The sequence below is a fragment of the Copadichromis virginalis genome, linkage group LG19, assembly GCF_057382275.1.
Source record: "Copadichromis virginalis isolate Kocher_CV1m ecotype Utaka linkage group LG19, C_Virginalis_male_GT1.1, whole genome shotgun sequence".
Lineage (NCBI taxonomy): Eukaryota > Metazoa > Chordata > Actinopteri > Cichliformes > Cichlidae > Copadichromis > Copadichromis virginalis.
Genome location: NC_140636.1, coordinates 6,998,622 through 7,014,085, shown reverse-complemented (window position 1 = coordinate 7,014,085; position 15,464 = coordinate 6,998,622). Strand labels below are relative to the sequence as shown.

The 15,464-nt window shown below is 47.7% G+C and overlaps 1 protein-coding gene across 5 annotated transcripts in view; it reads right to left on the bottom strand.

Moving 5' to 3' along the window:
* Window positions 1–330: 330 nt before the first annotated feature.
* Window positions 331–15,464, bottom strand: part of ubr2 (ubiquitin protein ligase E3 component n-recognin 2) — a 59,280-nt gene continuing 44,146 nt past the window's right edge. For 3 of the 5 annotated variants that reach the window (XM_085441911.1, XM_085441909.1, XM_085441910.1), the window contains 27 exons: window positions 14,385–14,445; window positions 14,175–14,299; window positions 11,274–11,326; window positions 11,064–11,166; window positions 10,928–10,976; window positions 10,692–10,846; window positions 8,951–9,053; window positions 8,337–8,446; window positions 8,161–8,244; window positions 7,879–8,057; window positions 7,409–7,617; window positions 7,235–7,328; window positions 7,004–7,165; window positions 6,767–6,855; window positions 6,634–6,694; window positions 6,402–6,550; window positions 6,231–6,286; window positions 5,958–6,054; window positions 2,714–2,781; window positions 2,485–2,623; window positions 2,308–2,395; window positions 2,100–2,230; window positions 1,912–2,020; window positions 1,700–1,834; window positions 1,404–1,574; window positions 1,225–1,326; window positions 331–1,129 (listed from right to left, as the gene is read on the bottom strand). In XM_085441911.1, the coding sequence (XP_085298037.1) occupies window positions 988–1,129; window positions 1,225–1,326; window positions 1,404–1,574; window positions 1,700–1,834; window positions 1,912–2,020; window positions 2,100–2,230; window positions 2,308–2,395; window positions 2,485–2,623; window positions 2,714–2,781; window positions 5,958–6,054; window positions 6,231–6,286; window positions 6,402–6,550; window positions 6,634–6,694; window positions 6,767–6,855; window positions 7,004–7,165; window positions 7,235–7,328; window positions 7,409–7,617; window positions 7,879–8,057; window positions 8,161–8,244; window positions 8,337–8,446; window positions 8,951–9,053; window positions 10,692–10,846; window positions 10,928–10,976; window positions 11,064–11,166; window positions 11,274–11,326; window positions 14,175–14,299; window positions 14,385–14,445 (3,024 nt within the window). In that variant the 3' untranslated portion in view covers window positions 331–987. Of the gene's footprint in view, window positions 1,130–1,224; window positions 1,327–1,403; window positions 1,575–1,684; window positions 1,835–1,911; window positions 2,021–2,099; window positions 2,231–2,307; window positions 2,396–2,484; window positions 2,624–2,713; window positions 2,782–5,957; window positions 6,055–6,230; window positions 6,287–6,401; window positions 6,551–6,633; window positions 6,695–6,766; window positions 6,856–7,003; window positions 7,166–7,234; window positions 7,329–7,408; window positions 7,618–7,878; window positions 8,058–8,160; window positions 8,245–8,336; window positions 8,447–8,950; window positions 9,054–10,691; window positions 10,847–10,927; window positions 10,977–11,063; window positions 11,167–11,273; window positions 11,327–14,174; window positions 14,300–14,384; window positions 14,446–15,464 lie in introns of all 5 variants that reach the window. The other 2 variants (XM_085441907.1, XM_085441908.1) reach the window with 1 other exon arrangement.

The window sequence follows — 15,464 nt, the reverse complement described above, 5'->3', positions numbered from 1 at the left end:
CTGAAGTTTCTGATACAGTAAATCACCTATAAATGAATACACCTCAATATGAGCAATACACACACATTCTTACCTTTTATAGGATTTCCACATTTTCATGTTTGCTCAGCGCAATTAAAAGTTGTCAATATAAAAAAACAACAACAACCAATCTTTGCTTCACTTGAACAAGCTCCACCTCCAGCAGGTGTTTTCTCAGTTTATTGATTAGCTACTTCTTTACCTCCACAGATTTGACCCACCTGGCAGGTGAGAGCAGGCTTACTGGAATGTCTATGTCCTCATAACAGGGTATCTGCCCCTGAAGTAATGAACTGACAGGAAGTGATGTCACTTTAAAGTTTTTATTGTTTTTATCATACACGTCCTCGTTTATACAGGAATTCACATATTAACAGATCATGTGATCAATGAGGCGCTCAGCTGACAGCCATTAAAAAATACCCCCAAAAAACAAAAGACATCAAGCTGAAGACCTGACCGCGCCATGTTTTAAATAATTCTCAGCATTCAAAAGTAAAACACAGAAAGTGACATCACACAGCACGCCACCAATCAGTTCTAAGCAAAATGTTAAACTAAAGTAAAAAGCGATCGATCGCTGATATGTGCTCTGATATGTCTTCACTGATCAGTCTTCAGCTGAAGCTCAACCCCTACCAGACACTTTACTGACCATCCATCCATCAATCTGCTACCATGGAGATGGCTGCTTTATGCTCTTAGCCAATCAGAAATGAAGGTGGTGATGTGTTTGAAGTCAGGAGGCAGGGCGTCACTGGACCGAATTCGAGTTTCCTGTTCCTGTCCCACACTGATTGGTGGAGAGACATGTGGAGGGTCAAAGGTGAAAAATCCCTGAAAGCAACTTAGCATCAAGCAGGCAGCTTATTGGTTCAAGGATGTGGTTTTATATAGAAAGGGGCGGGACACAATTGAGAGCCAATCAGTGTCTCTCTAAGGGCAGGGGCGGCGCAGAGTCAAACATCACAGGTGCTGCCAGTCGATAGCAACCAGCGCCTGATTGGCCTCCTGGGCGTGACCTATGACCTCAGCGATGCCGTGCTGGCGCCACAGGCGCTCGATCTTCCTGTAACGCTCGGCACACAGGTGGAGAGGATTCCCACGCCTGTAACAAACAAATAAACAGGTAGAGGGTGTGGTCAGGGGTGGGGCCAAACAAACTGGTAGAGGGGGTGGGGCTGAACAACCAAACGTACATACTTGAGGCCCTGGTCAGTTTCTCCATAGTCATCCAGGTATGGGGGCGGGTAGAAGCAGCCCTTTGTTTTACCTGCTACAAACAACACCTGACTCTCTCTGACCCTGCTCACACACAGACACACACAGGTTAGCAGGGCATGGCCGAGCGACATGCGTCAGTTCACTTGTGCAGGCGTTACCTGAGGAATAGGCCGAGGCCAGCTCCGCAGGTGAAGGTGTGTGCGGTGCAGGCGCCCACGTCCTCGCCGTCCACCTCCGTCTGACAGCAGTAACTCTGAGAGCACAGCATGCAGCCGCACACCAGGCACAGCGTGGGAGCGCGAGACTTATCCCCGCCTGAGCGCGGACACCTGCACATGTAACACTCAGGTGAGTTCAGATGGGCCGGCAAAGTTTCAGGTCACCTCACAAAAGAACTTCACAGCATTGATCCTTTTTAAATCGATCACTCTGATCTCACTGTGTGTTCACTGACGTGAAGCTGGACGCCTGATTGATGAGCACGCTGTAATCTTCCGGCAACTCGATGAGTCGATTTGACTCTCTGGGGAACCTGATGATGGCTCCGCCCCCCTGCAGGGTCTGTCTCATACCTGGATGACAACACCAACTGAACACACACACAGGAGTGTCAGGTAATGCTTTTCCAGGTATTTTGGAGTATGAGATGCGTCATTCAGGTGTTACCTGTGTATGAGCGGCTTCAGCAGTGTTTGCTGGTTGTGGTGAAGTAGCAGCAGGTTGGAGGGCAGACTGAGGTAGCTGCACAGTGCCTCCCACTGACCAGGACCTGCAACTACAACAAACACACACACTTCTGTGAACACACAGTGTAACAGAATCGTTACAGGAACTTTGCTCGGTGTTCGTCTTACTCATCAGCTCAGCGGGAGGCGCTGTGGAGTTCAGGTAGTGGAAGAAGAGGGCGGCGGCTCGGAGGAACGGCAGGACACCAGCTTTAAGACAACGATACAGCTGCCACCCAGAGGACACCTCAGGTAACACACTGATGATGAAATGAAGTCCTCTTTACTGATTTTGAATGTACTAACAGGGTAAATATGTCTCACAATCCAAACTCACCTGCCCAGGTGTTTCCTCAGTGTGCTGTACAGCTGACAGGTGAGCTCCTCCTCTGATCCACTGTTGTCCTGATCCATACATACCTCCTCTGCACACACAGGTAATACACACAGGTGAGACAGAAGCATCGGGTTCACAAAACTCAAGAGACTGTGTGTGAGTGAGAGAGAGCGACACCTGTGGTGGAGGTGAGCAGGATCTGAACCAGGTGAGCCACAGTGACCAAGTGAAGGAGGTGGAGGTGGCTCGAGTCCACCACACCGCATCCTGATTGGTCCAAACAGTGAACGGAGGAGTATGCCAGCACAGAGTAAACCTGCAGATGCCGAGAAATCAGAGTCACCTGCACCCACCCGACGAAAACTGAGCTTTAAGTGGTCCACAATGGACAGGTGTATAAACTCACCAGCAGGTGAAACATGTCGATCTCGAGGATACTCGGAGTATTTTCTACCTGAGTGTCTGGAACCAGAGCTAAACAAACAAACACACACAATTATATATATATATATATATATATATATACATAACAGATATACATATATATACACACACACTCACACACATGTATAAATATATGTGTATATATATATCAAATAAATGTTATCGCCCTCAATGGTTAATAATTGCAGGATAATTTCCAGAATCAGAATCGTGTTTATTGGCCAAGTATATGTGCAGACACATACAGGGAATTTGGTTCCGGTAGATGGTGGCTCTCAAGCACAGCAATGTAAATCACACACACACACACACACACACACACACACACACACACACACACACACACACACACACACACACACACACACGTCTATATATACACATTACACATACATGGTAAATGGTAAATGGCCTGTATTTATATAGCGCTTTCCTAGTCCCTAAGGACCCCAAAGCGCTTTACACATCCAGTCATCCACACATTCACACACACATTCACACATACACAAAGCTGTGTAAACCAACTATAAATAACGAATCTAACCTTATATACATAAAATACAGAAATGAATGAGGTGGAATGAATACTACAAAATGTGCATAAGGCAGCTGCAGTCTGGCAGTGGGAGCAGTGTGACAGGTCAACTGTTAAGAAGGGAGATGGCGAGGGGAAAGAAACTGTTCCTGTGTCGGGTGGTCCTGGTCTGCAGGCTTCTGTACCGTCTGCCAGAGGGCAGCAGATCAAAAAGTCTGTGTGCAGGGTGTGAGGGGTCTGCAATGATTTTCCCTGCCTGTTTCCTGGTTCTTGAGAGGTACAGATCCTGGATGGAGGGCAGGGGGGTGCCGATGATCCTTTGTGCTGCCCGTACAGTCCGCTGCAGTCTGCTCCTGTCCTGTTTAGTGGCTGCTCCATACCAGACTGTGATGGAGGAGCACAGGACAGACTCAATGACCGCAGTGTAGAACTGGATCAGCAGCTCCTGTGGAAGACTGTACTTCCCCAGTTGTCTCAGGAAGTACATCCTCTGCTGGGTCTTTTTGAGGATGGAGTTGATGTTGGTCTCCCACTCCAGGTCCTGGGAGATGGTTGTACCCAGGAACTTGAAGGTCTTCACAGTTGACACGGGGCTGTCTGATATGGTGAGGGGGAGCAGAGTTGAGGGATGTCTCCTGAAGTCCACTGTCATCTCTACAGTCTTAAGAGTGTTCAGCTCCAGATTGTGCTGACTGCACCAGAGTACCAGCCGCTCAACTTCCTGCCGGTATGCAGACTCATCACCATCTTGAATGAGGCCAATGACAGTGGTGTCATCTGCAAACTTTAGGAGTTTGACAGCTGAGTTATTGGAGGTGCAGTCGTTAGTGTAGAGGGAGAACAGTAGTGGTGAGAGGACACATCCTTGAGGGGCACCAATACTGAGGGACCGGGTTTCAGAGGTGATCTCCCCCAGCCTCACTTGCTGCTTCCTGTCTGTCAGGAAGCTGGTGATCCACTGACAGGTATCTGGTGACACGCTGAGCTGGGAGAGTTTGGAGGAAAGAAGTTCAGGCACAATGGTGTTAAAAGCCGAACTAAAGTCCACAAACAGGACCCTGGCATAAGTTCCCGGGCGGTCAAGGTGTTGCAGGATGTAATGCAGCCCCATGTTCACTGCATCATCCACTGACCTGTTTGCCCGGTAGGCAAACTGCAGAGGGTCCAGCTGGTGGCCTGTAATGTCTTTCAGATGGGCTAACACCAGTCGTTCGAAGGATTTCATGACCACAGACGTCAAGGCGACAGGTCTGTAGTCATTCAGTCCTGTGATGGTGGATTTCTTGGGAACAGGGATGATGGTGGAGCGTTTGAAGCAGGAGGGAACTTCACACAGCTCCAGGGATCTGTTGAAGATGCGAGTAAAGATGGGAGCCAGCTGTTCAGCACAGGTTTTGAGGCAGGAGGGTGAGACGCGGATGATCTGATATCCTCGTGTTGGTGTTGTTCCCAGACCATCATGAAAATGTTGTTCCAGGTTCAACATTGCAAGTGACCAATCACATTGTTGTGACGTTATTCCTTTGCGCACCAAGCCATTCGTGCATTTATGAAATTCCAATGTTGCAAGGACAATATCAATTCTGCTTACTGTTTATTAAAGGGTTACGGTTAGGGTCAGGGTCAGGGTCCGTTGATCGGCGGACAGAGGCGGTTTCACGCAGCTTAAGTACAGTTTTTTGTTTTACGCCGGTTTTTCCCGAAGTCGCAAAAGTATGACATCACAACATTCTGATTGGTCACTTGCAACGTTGATCCTGGAACAACATTTAGTATGATGATCTGGGAACAACACCAACACGAGGATATCAGATCAACCGGTGAGACGCCGTCTGGTCCGGGGGCTTTCCTGGGCTTCTGTTTCTGGAATAGTCGGCTCACATCCTGAGTGTGTATTCTGAGTTTCAGGGAGGAGGAAAGGGGGGTGAGAGGTGTGGTGGAGGTCGTTGAGTCTGGATTGGAGAGGGTGGTCGTTCCAAACTGGTAAATAATCAACTTCAAAGTTATCTGGATGAAAATAGTATTTTACCTCCTTTCATCAGGAAACTGCGCAGTACTCTAACTGTTCTCAATGATGTCTATGAAGCCTTGGACACAAAGAACTACAGTGCAGCTCTTTTTATTGATCTAGCAGAAATCTTTGACACTGCTGATCATGGCATTTTATGTCAGACATTACTGGATACCTATGCTTGCTCTCTTCACCTGTTAGATTTGCTGTCTATGGCCAGGCATTCAGATTTATAACTGGCTGCAAACCTTTAACACACCACTGTTCTCAGGTTGACTGGTCCTCATTGGCCCCACGCAGGTATCACTTTCTCTATAAAATCTATTCTGATTTATTGTCCTCTTATATATCAGAGTATATGTTGCACAAACAGTCACAGACTGCAGACTCAGGACATCATTACGTTCGTTGTTCCATCAGTTCGTACAGAGCTTGGGAAGAAGGCTTTCTCCTTTTCTGCTCTGTCCTCATTGCACAACGATCTGAAGCTCTCTTCACTTGCAGACTTCAAAAGACGTACAAATGCGTCTGTGAAATCGTCTCTGGGGACTCTTTTACATTTTGTTTCTTTTATTGTTGAAATTTTAGTGTGTTTGTCAGTAATAGGTCTCTTTTGTAAATTGAGGCATTGAGTGTAAATGAGACTGTGTGTGTTTGTACCTGACAACAGTCTGATGAAGTGGGTGTGAACAGTTTTCAGAGGAGCTGCAGTCCAACACACTGAACTGAACCTGGTGAGAGAACTCAAACAGTCGTCCTGCAACACACACATTATCAGGTTACCAAGGAAACCGCAGCATCCGCCGGAGACCAATCGACGCACAGAACTCAGTAATCAATACACTGATCTATAATATATTCGGTGAACACTTCTTAAACCCCACCCCCTCTGCCTGACCATTCACAGCTCTTCTTTGTCATAAACAGTGTTACCTGTCGGCAAGGTAAACTTCCAAAAAGTGGCTTCTCCTCATCCATTAGCAGGCGCTCTGCAGAAAAACAAAATAACAGGACAACCTGTGACCTCTCAGGTGGGAGCACACCTGTGTCAGGTGTACACCTGTCTCGGGTGGTTGTGCGTGCATCTGTCTCGGGTGTGTATACCTATGCTTTGGATGGTGTAGGCGCAGGAGGACCAGCTCAGCACCGGGACTCGGGGGTCCTGCTCGTTGGGGTTCACCTTCAGTCCCACCTTATAGGTGGACAGGCTGAAAGTGGTAATCATCTCACTGATGCTGCTTGAGAATGGGTTCCTGTGACATCACAATGACATCATCACCACGTAATGTCCCATTAGGTTATTGATCAGGATCAGTACAAACAGCACATGACTCACTGTGGCGTGAAGTCTACTCTGAACCCTTGAGGAACGACAGGCTCCGCCTCTTCTGCTGCACCTGTAACACACGCATTAATTAACATTAACACACACGGCTCAGTTTGACTCCGTTTTCTTACAGGTAACTCACCTTCAGACTGCGTCCTGTGTGCAGAGTGCAGAGCTGCTATCAGCTGATTGGTTGTCTTAAGCCACACCTCGAAACTAGGATTTTCAACACTGAAGAAGAAGAAGAAAAAAAAAAAAACAGAGAGAGAGAGAGAAAACCATTCACGCAACATCAGGTAAAAGCCAGGAACCTGTGTACCTGTGGTCAGCACAGGTGTGCTTATTGTGTGAGTGTCTCACTGCAGTCAGGTGAGCGTACCTGTGGTCAGGTGAGGCTGCGTGCGGTAGCATGGGGATCACGGTGTTGCTCAGACACTCGCAGAGTGGACAGAGGAACTCGCCGTTCTCCACATCGTAGCTCGTGTGGCCTCTCAGACGCTGCTGACGCCGCTGCTCCTTCAGCTGTACCGCCTCAAAGTACCTGAACAGAGTGAGGACAGGTGTAACATCCTGAGAGCCGACTGGAAGGTGTGCAAGTGAGGGGAGTCACCTCTGCCAGCAGGTGGCGTGCATGATGTGTCCACAGCTGGCGGTGTGAATCCCCAGACAGAGGTCGGGGTGCATGAACAGGGGGTCACGGTGCTCTGAAACACACGATCACAGGTTAACACCTGAACTTCGACTGGTCACTCGCCTGATGATGTCAAACTGGAGCTCTGCCCACCTGGGTTGGGCAGGTTGCAGTGGCGGTTTTTGGACAGAACAGTGGACCTTTGGACAAATGCTGCAAGCACCATTGCTCTGCTGTGACCTCTGACCTCTTGCTCTTCCTGACACAGGATACAGGTGACCAGCTGTCGGCGCTCAGTCCCTCCCACCCTCCTGGGACCAACAGCCACCTGGGACACACAGGTGAGCTCTGCACTGGGAGGACTGTAAAGCAGGAGGGAGAGGATCTTTTAATATTCTCTGAATAAGCTCTTCAATCACACGTGTGCTCTGCAGCAGGTGAGTCCACAGGTGTACCAGTCCTTGCCTGAACTTAATGTTAAGTGCATTTCATATTCCAGCAGATAAATACGGCTTTGTACAGTCATACCTGTGCTCAGCTGATAGTAAGGCATCTAGTAAATGTGAATGAAAGTGGGTATACAGGTGTATTAGGAATGTACTGGTGTAAATATGCAGTTGTACCTGTGGTCGGCAGCTGACGTGGACGCCTCCAGCTCTTCCATGCTCTGCTGGAACAGCTCTTTGTTCTCGTTGATGAAGTGTTTCTGCATCTCTGACATCTGAGCCATGATCTTTTCCCTGCGGAGCCTCGCCATCTCCGCTTTCCTCTTCCTCTCTGCCTTATCTTTGTCCCTCATCGTCTGCAGCACGGAACCAATCAATTCATCACTTAATCAACACATACGTTAATGAGCCAATCAGTCAGTAGATAACCAGGGAAGAGGAAGCGGTGCTGAGTCTCACCTCCTCAGAGCCTCTTTCCAGGCTGACGGTAAAAGAGGAGGCTGACGATGTTCGCTCTCTCATCATTTTGATGTTTGACACCATCTACACACACACACAGAGATCATACTGATTCAGCTTCACACCTTCACTCTGGTGTTAATTCACAATGACATCACAGTGACATCAGCGGTTACCTTGAGAATCCAGGTGATCATGTCTTTATGGACTTCCAGGTGAGGAGTGTTCTGCAGACTTTCCAGCAGAGCCAGGACACTTCCTGAAGTACTGGGTGCTTCACCTGGACCTAAACACACACACGCACACACACACACAGGTAAAAACACACACACACACACACACACACACACACACACACACACACACACACACACACACACACACACACACAGGTAAACACTCAAACACACACACACACACACACACAGGTAAACACTCAAACACACACACACACACACACACAGGTAAACACTCAAACACACACACACACACACACACACACACACACAGGTAAACACTCAAACACACACACACACACACACACACACACACAGGTAAACACTCAAACACACACACACACACACACACACACACAGGTAAACACTCAAACACACACACACACACACACACAGGTAAACACTCAAACACACACACACACACACACACACACAGGTAAACACTCAAACACACACACACACACACAGGTAAACACTCAAACACACACACACACACACACACACACACACAGGTAAACACTCAAACACACACACACACACACAGGTGTACTAACGTGTGATCTTGCAGGTGTAGTTGAAAGTGACATCTTCATCTCCGCTGCTGCTCTCCAGCTGCTGCTGCTCTTCCAGCAGAGCCATGCCCACCAGGTGGAGCACCTGCAGGTGAGGTACAAACACACACACACTTTGAATCTGATGTTCATTTTATTTAGGACAGAGGGCGGCCTCTACAGGTGTTTCTGAAGATCACAGTGATGATTACAGTCAGCCATTAAAGCTGGTCACCTGATCTAACACTGATGAACACACGAGAAAACAAAAGCGGGACGCAGAGCTGACTATCGAAAACAGCAACGCAAATCTCCGCTTTCACCCAGCTTCCTCACCAACACCAGATCCCTCACATACAAAAGGGAGGAGCTACAATCAGAGATGTACTACAACCGTGTTGTCTGGGAGTGTTGTCTACTGAGTGTAACTGAATCCTGGCTCCATCCTAACATCCCTGATGCCCCAGTGGAGTCACCAGGCTGGACCCTACACCACCAGGACCACAACAAAGGTAAGGGCAGGGGCTGTAGGACTACAGTCGTAACAACACAACTATAAACAGTCACTGCTCACCGGACTCAGAGGTCATGTCATGTCCCTTTGATCTACCTTGCAAGCTAACGGTAGCCATAGTTACCATTGTTTACATCCCCCTGATGCTAACGTTAGCTCAGCGCTCAACCACCTCCAGCTTACTATTAGTAAACAGCAGAGAGAGCATATCTGTCCATATCATTGTTGGGGACATTAATGAGGCAAGTTTGCAATCTGTACTCTACAAATGCCACCAACAGGTCAAGCGTCCTACCAGGGGGACAATACAGTACTCGTGGACTCGTGATATGTCATCAGTCGGAGACCAAGTACTGTTCCAATTCAAAGTACACATCAAGCCGAGAACGTGAAAAATTCCCAGATGTGTTCTCGCTCCGCAAATTTTATCGAGCATACATCGGCGGTGACTTGTGTGTACTTGGTACAGCTAAATACCCCAGAATGCATTTCGTCCAAAGCTCAAACATGGCAATGGTGGAGGAGTGCGGCTAAAAACGTTTAAATTTAAATATTACTCTTAAAATAAAATTTTTAGATACTTTCAGGCGAGAATGTAGCTGTGTAAGCTTCAAATATCTGCTCAGTTTATCAAAACATCACATACTTGCAAAAGTGCTCCGACGTTTTCAGAGACGTCTGTACCCACCAACTCGATAGCTGACCGGGAGGTCAAGGGTCACTAGAGCCAGCAGGAACAGCGAACTACCGGCAGATCGTTTTCAAACCACCTGCGGTCTTTGGCTACTCAGGTTAAACATGATATATAAGTCACGTAGATCACTTCTAAATGTTAATGTTTGGTTTATTTCAGTGTTTTATTTGTTCCTGAGTAAATCGGTTTGGCTGAGATGAAAGTTCAGCTTCATAACATATTACTCACAGTTAAATTAAGAGGTGACAGCAGTAAAAACTGTGACATCATCAAGTACGCTGGTGTTCCAGTTGTACAAATCGTGAGTCTGTAACCCGAGTACGGACTTGCGTATTGAGAAAGGCCCATGGTCTGACTAACCCCCCATCACTCAGGCCACTCACACTGTGTTCAGACCAAGTCTCTGGACTGGTTCCCAGACCTCTCCTCTCCAGTGTGTCCCTCCTGTTGCTTATTTATCCCTGCTCCCTCATTTACATTTTATTTCATGTGCAACGACAATAAAGAGCTACTCTATTCTAAACACACACACTCACCCTCTGCAGCATGGACTCAGTCCAGCCCCCCCCGCTGGGCTCCACGGCCCACTGCAGCACGGCGCCCTCTATGGCGAGCAGCGCATCACATTGCAGGAGGTTCACCAGGCTGCCGAAGAGAGGGCAGAGGGGGGGAGGAGGGGGAGGGGGCAGGGCTATGCACACAAAGACACGTTACCAAGGTGACCATGTCATCCATCAGTCTTCCTGCTGGTGTTTTGTACAGGTGTGCTTACCTGTGTCCTCGCCACTCTGTCTCCTCAGCTTTCTCTGAGCTTCCTCAGCCTGAAACACAGGACGCAGCGTTACCATAGCAACAACACGTACACCAATCAATAACGCTCTGATCCGCATCCAGATCAGTGAGCGTACCTTTGACTGGTCAGCTCTGCTGTAGTGATGGAAGTACAGGTTGAAGTATCTGTTCCACTCAGGGCGGAGCTCATACAGCCCTCTACCTGTCACACCTGGTTTCCTGTTAGTACAAATACACTCAGTACTGCAGTTATTGTAACATAGAGAAATTGTAAGGATGCACGTGTATTTAAGGTGGACTGATGATATTTGAGGTGGAAGACTGACTTGAATGAAGCCACGCTGTCGATGACTCTCTCCAGCCCCGTCTCCTTGTTCCCCTGAAGACACAAACTCAGGTTATTACATCAAACTAAAAATGTTTCAGCGCACAGAAGTAAAAACAGTAAATTCCCTGCGCTCAGAAACACTGAATAGCAAACAAACAAAACATTTTAGCCTCAGGTAAGTCAGGGTTCACCTGTTCAGCAGATCTTGTATGATCGAGCCTTACAAAGTGTCTGAGTTTAACGCTCTGGGGTTACCTTTGATTTTACTCATTTACTTTGCCTTGTTTGGTATCATTCTTTTCAGCACGACCTCACATGTCTGAATTTACAGTCAAACTACTACAGTTGTATTAACACAACTGATCTAAAGTCAGGTAAAAAACATAAAATCTGAGTAGAAAAAAAGGTTATATTTTTTGCTGTAACTAACACAAACATTAATGAATCATTTTCGTAATTTGAAATGCAAATATAAACTGTACATTTTAATAACCTATGCACAAGTTATTTGCATCTATTTACCTAAAAATGCAGCCAAGGCGGGCCATTTCAAACCATTTCAAACAATTCACAGAACAATCAGCTGTTCTGCATCAAATATCATGCGACACAAATTATTTCCGCCACTCTAAAATATAATTTGTGTCCACTATAAGATAAAGGAGAACATCACAGCCTAATACCTGCAGGCCAGACAGCAGCAGGTGTTGGAGACACAGTTTACACTGTAATCTGCCTTTGGTGGCTTTTTGGCAGCAACTGTGACATTCAGCAGTCGACTAACTACACAAAATTGCACACTAAGTACATAAAACTGCACACCAACAACACAAAACTACCCACTAACTACACTCAACAAAAATATAAACGCAACACCTTTGTTACTGCTCCCATTCCCCATGGGATGGACGTAGAGACCTAAAATTCATTCCAGATACACAATATAACCATCCCTCCCAAACAGTGGTCACAAATCAGTCCAAATGTGTGGTAGTGGGCACATCTGCTATATTGAGATAATCCATCCCACCTCACAGGTGTGCCACATCAGGATGCTGATCTGACATCATGAGTAGTGCACAGGTGTACCTCAGACTGCCCACAACAAAAGGCCACCCTGGAATGTGCAGTTTTTTGCGCTATTGGGGGTCTGGGGACCCAGAACCGGTCAGTATCTGGTGTGACCACCATTTGCCTCATGCAGTGCAACACATCGTCGCATGGAGTCTATCAGATTGTCAATTGTGGCCTGTGGAATGTTGGTCCACTCCACTTCAATGGCTGTGCGAGGTTGTTGGATATTCGTGGGAACTGGTACACGCTGTCGTATACGCCGGTCAAGCACATCCCGAACATGCTCAATGGGTGACATGTCCGGTGAGTATGCTGGCCATGCAAGAACTGGGACATTCTCAGCTGCCATCTGCCCTGAACAATGTGAACCATGATTCATCCGTGAAGCGCACACCTCTCCAACGTGCCAGACGCCATCGAATGTGAGCATTTGCCCACACAAGTCTGTTACGGCGACGAGCTGGAGTCAGGTCAAGACCCCGATGAGGACGACGGGCATGCAGTTGAGCGTCCCTGAGACGGTTTCTGACAGTTTGTGCAGAAATTGTTTGGTTGTGCAAACCAATTGTTCCAGCAGCTGTCTGGGTGGCTGGTCTCAGACGATCTTGGAGGTGAACCTGCTGGATGTGGAGGTCCTGGGCTGGTGTGGTTACACGAGGTCTGCGGTTGTGAGGCCGGTTGGATGTGCTGCCATATTCTCTGAAACGCCTGTGGAGACGGCTTATGGTTGAAAAATGAACATTCAATGCACGGGCGACAGATCTGGTTGACATTCCTGCTGTCAGCATGCCAATTGCACGCTCCCTCATTGCTTGTGGCATCTGTGGCATTTTGCTGTGAGACAAAACTGCACATTCCAGGGTGGCCTTTTGTTGTGGGCAGTCTGAGGTACACCTGTGCACTACTCATGATGTCAGATCAGCATCCTGATGTGGCACACCTGTGAGGTGGGATGGATTATCTCAATATAGCAGATGTGCCCACTACCACACATTTGGACTGATTTGTGACCACTGTTTGGGAGGGATGGTTATATTGTGTATCTGGAATGAATTTTAGGTCTCTACGTCCATCCCATGGGGAATGGGAGCAGTAACAAAGGTGTTGGGTTTATATTTTTGTTGAGTGTAGTTAAAACTGCACACACTACACAAAAGTACGCACTAACTAGCCACAAACTACACAAAACTACCCACCGACAACACAAAAGACTACACAAAACTGCACACCAACTACACAAAAGTACACACGAACTACACAAAAGTACAGGGTAACTGCATAAAACTGCAAACTACATAAAAGTACACATCAACTACACACTCCAAACACACTGAATGTCACAAATCTCTTGTGTCTAAACACTCTCTCACCGCTGTCACTCCTAAAACCTCTCCTTCTTCCTAAACAACCAATTGTCACATGTTGCCATATCATTTTGTGATTGGTTGACATGGTACATTTTTCCACCAATAGGAAAGCGGTGCTTTTTCTTTCTTTTATTTGGTCACAAGCAGAGAGTGCCGATAGTATTCAGCAAAAACACATCAGGTATATTTTTGATCATGACTCTGGTTTTTCGTGTCCTATCAACACAACTTAAAAACTTGTATATAGTTTGAAGTCCGCACTTAGACTTTAAACTTGGAGACTCGGGTTGGCTGCATCTTGTTGCAAAGTCATCTTAAATTGGTCGTGTGATTTGGATGTGCCGACGCGTCCGTCGAGCCCAGAGGGTTAATAAACTTTTAAAAGCAGAACTCACAAATACTTACAAATATGTAACAGCATAACTAAAAAAACATTAACAGACAGGTTAGGGTCTCACATTCTCAGGTAGAGCCTTGGCAAGCTCGCTGTGAGCCATCGGTCTGATGGACAGCAGGTGGATGATTTCTCTTCTGACCTCATCGTAGGGCTCCACCTGGCCAACGCCCGCCACGTACCGCTCACCTGTAACACACATGCAGAGGCAGTGCTAATGTTGCACCTGGACAAGGCGACCTCTCTGACTCATTTTCAGAGGAAACAAACTCACCGACCACCATAATGATGAGATGAAGCATCTCTTCGATGAGAGTGTTCTGCTGGACCAGGTCCTGAAACACAGGACAGAGTGGGAGGAGTCAGTCATACACCTGTAGCGTTTAACTCGAAAGATTCAACATTGCAAATGGATTTTTGAGGACTTGAATCCTTCTTAAAATCCTTCCCAAATCAAAAACCCTGGATTAACGGAGATGTTCGCGCGGCACAGAGCACCGCCTTTGCCTCCGCGAACACATCGGACTACAAACACGCACATTACCAACTCCGGAAGACGATCAAAGCAGCCAAACGTGAGTACAGGGACAGGGTGGAGCAACAGTTTGACAACCCTCGGAGTATGTGGCAGGGACTAAACACGATCACAGACTTTAGAGGGAAAACCAGCACACCGCAGACCACGGCCTCTCTGTGTGAGGATCTAAACGTATTCTACGCTAGATTCGACACAGCGAACACCATGAGACCGGACAGTGTGCGCACCGCGGATGACGTCAGTGCGCACACTGTGTCTGAGGAGGATGTGCGGAAGTGCTTCAGGAAGGTGAACGCGCGCAAAGCTACTGGTCCGGACGGGATTCCCGGCCGCGTCCTCAAGTCATGCGCGGCTCAGCTGGCTGGAGTGTTCACGCACATCTTCAACCTTTCCCTCTCTCTGTCTGTAGTCCCAGCCTGCTTCAAAATGGCCACCGTCGTCCCTGTACCCAAATCCTCCACCATCTCCTCATTGAACGACTGGCGACCTGTAGCCCTGACCCCCATCGTAAGCAAATGCTTCGAGAAGCTGGTCAGGGACTTCATCTGCTCTGCACTACCCGACTCACTGGACCCTCTACAGTTTGCATACCGCCACAACAGGTCCACTGATGATGCCATAGCCCTGACACTACACACTGCCCTGTCACACCTGGAGAAGAGAGACACGTATGTGAGGATGCTGTTTGTAGATTACAGCTCAGCATTCAATACCATCGTTCCCTCGAAGCTGGACAGGAAACTGCAGGATCTAGGACTGAGCAGCTCCCTCTGCAGCTGGATCCTTAGCTTCCTGTCTGACAGATGCCAGGTGGTC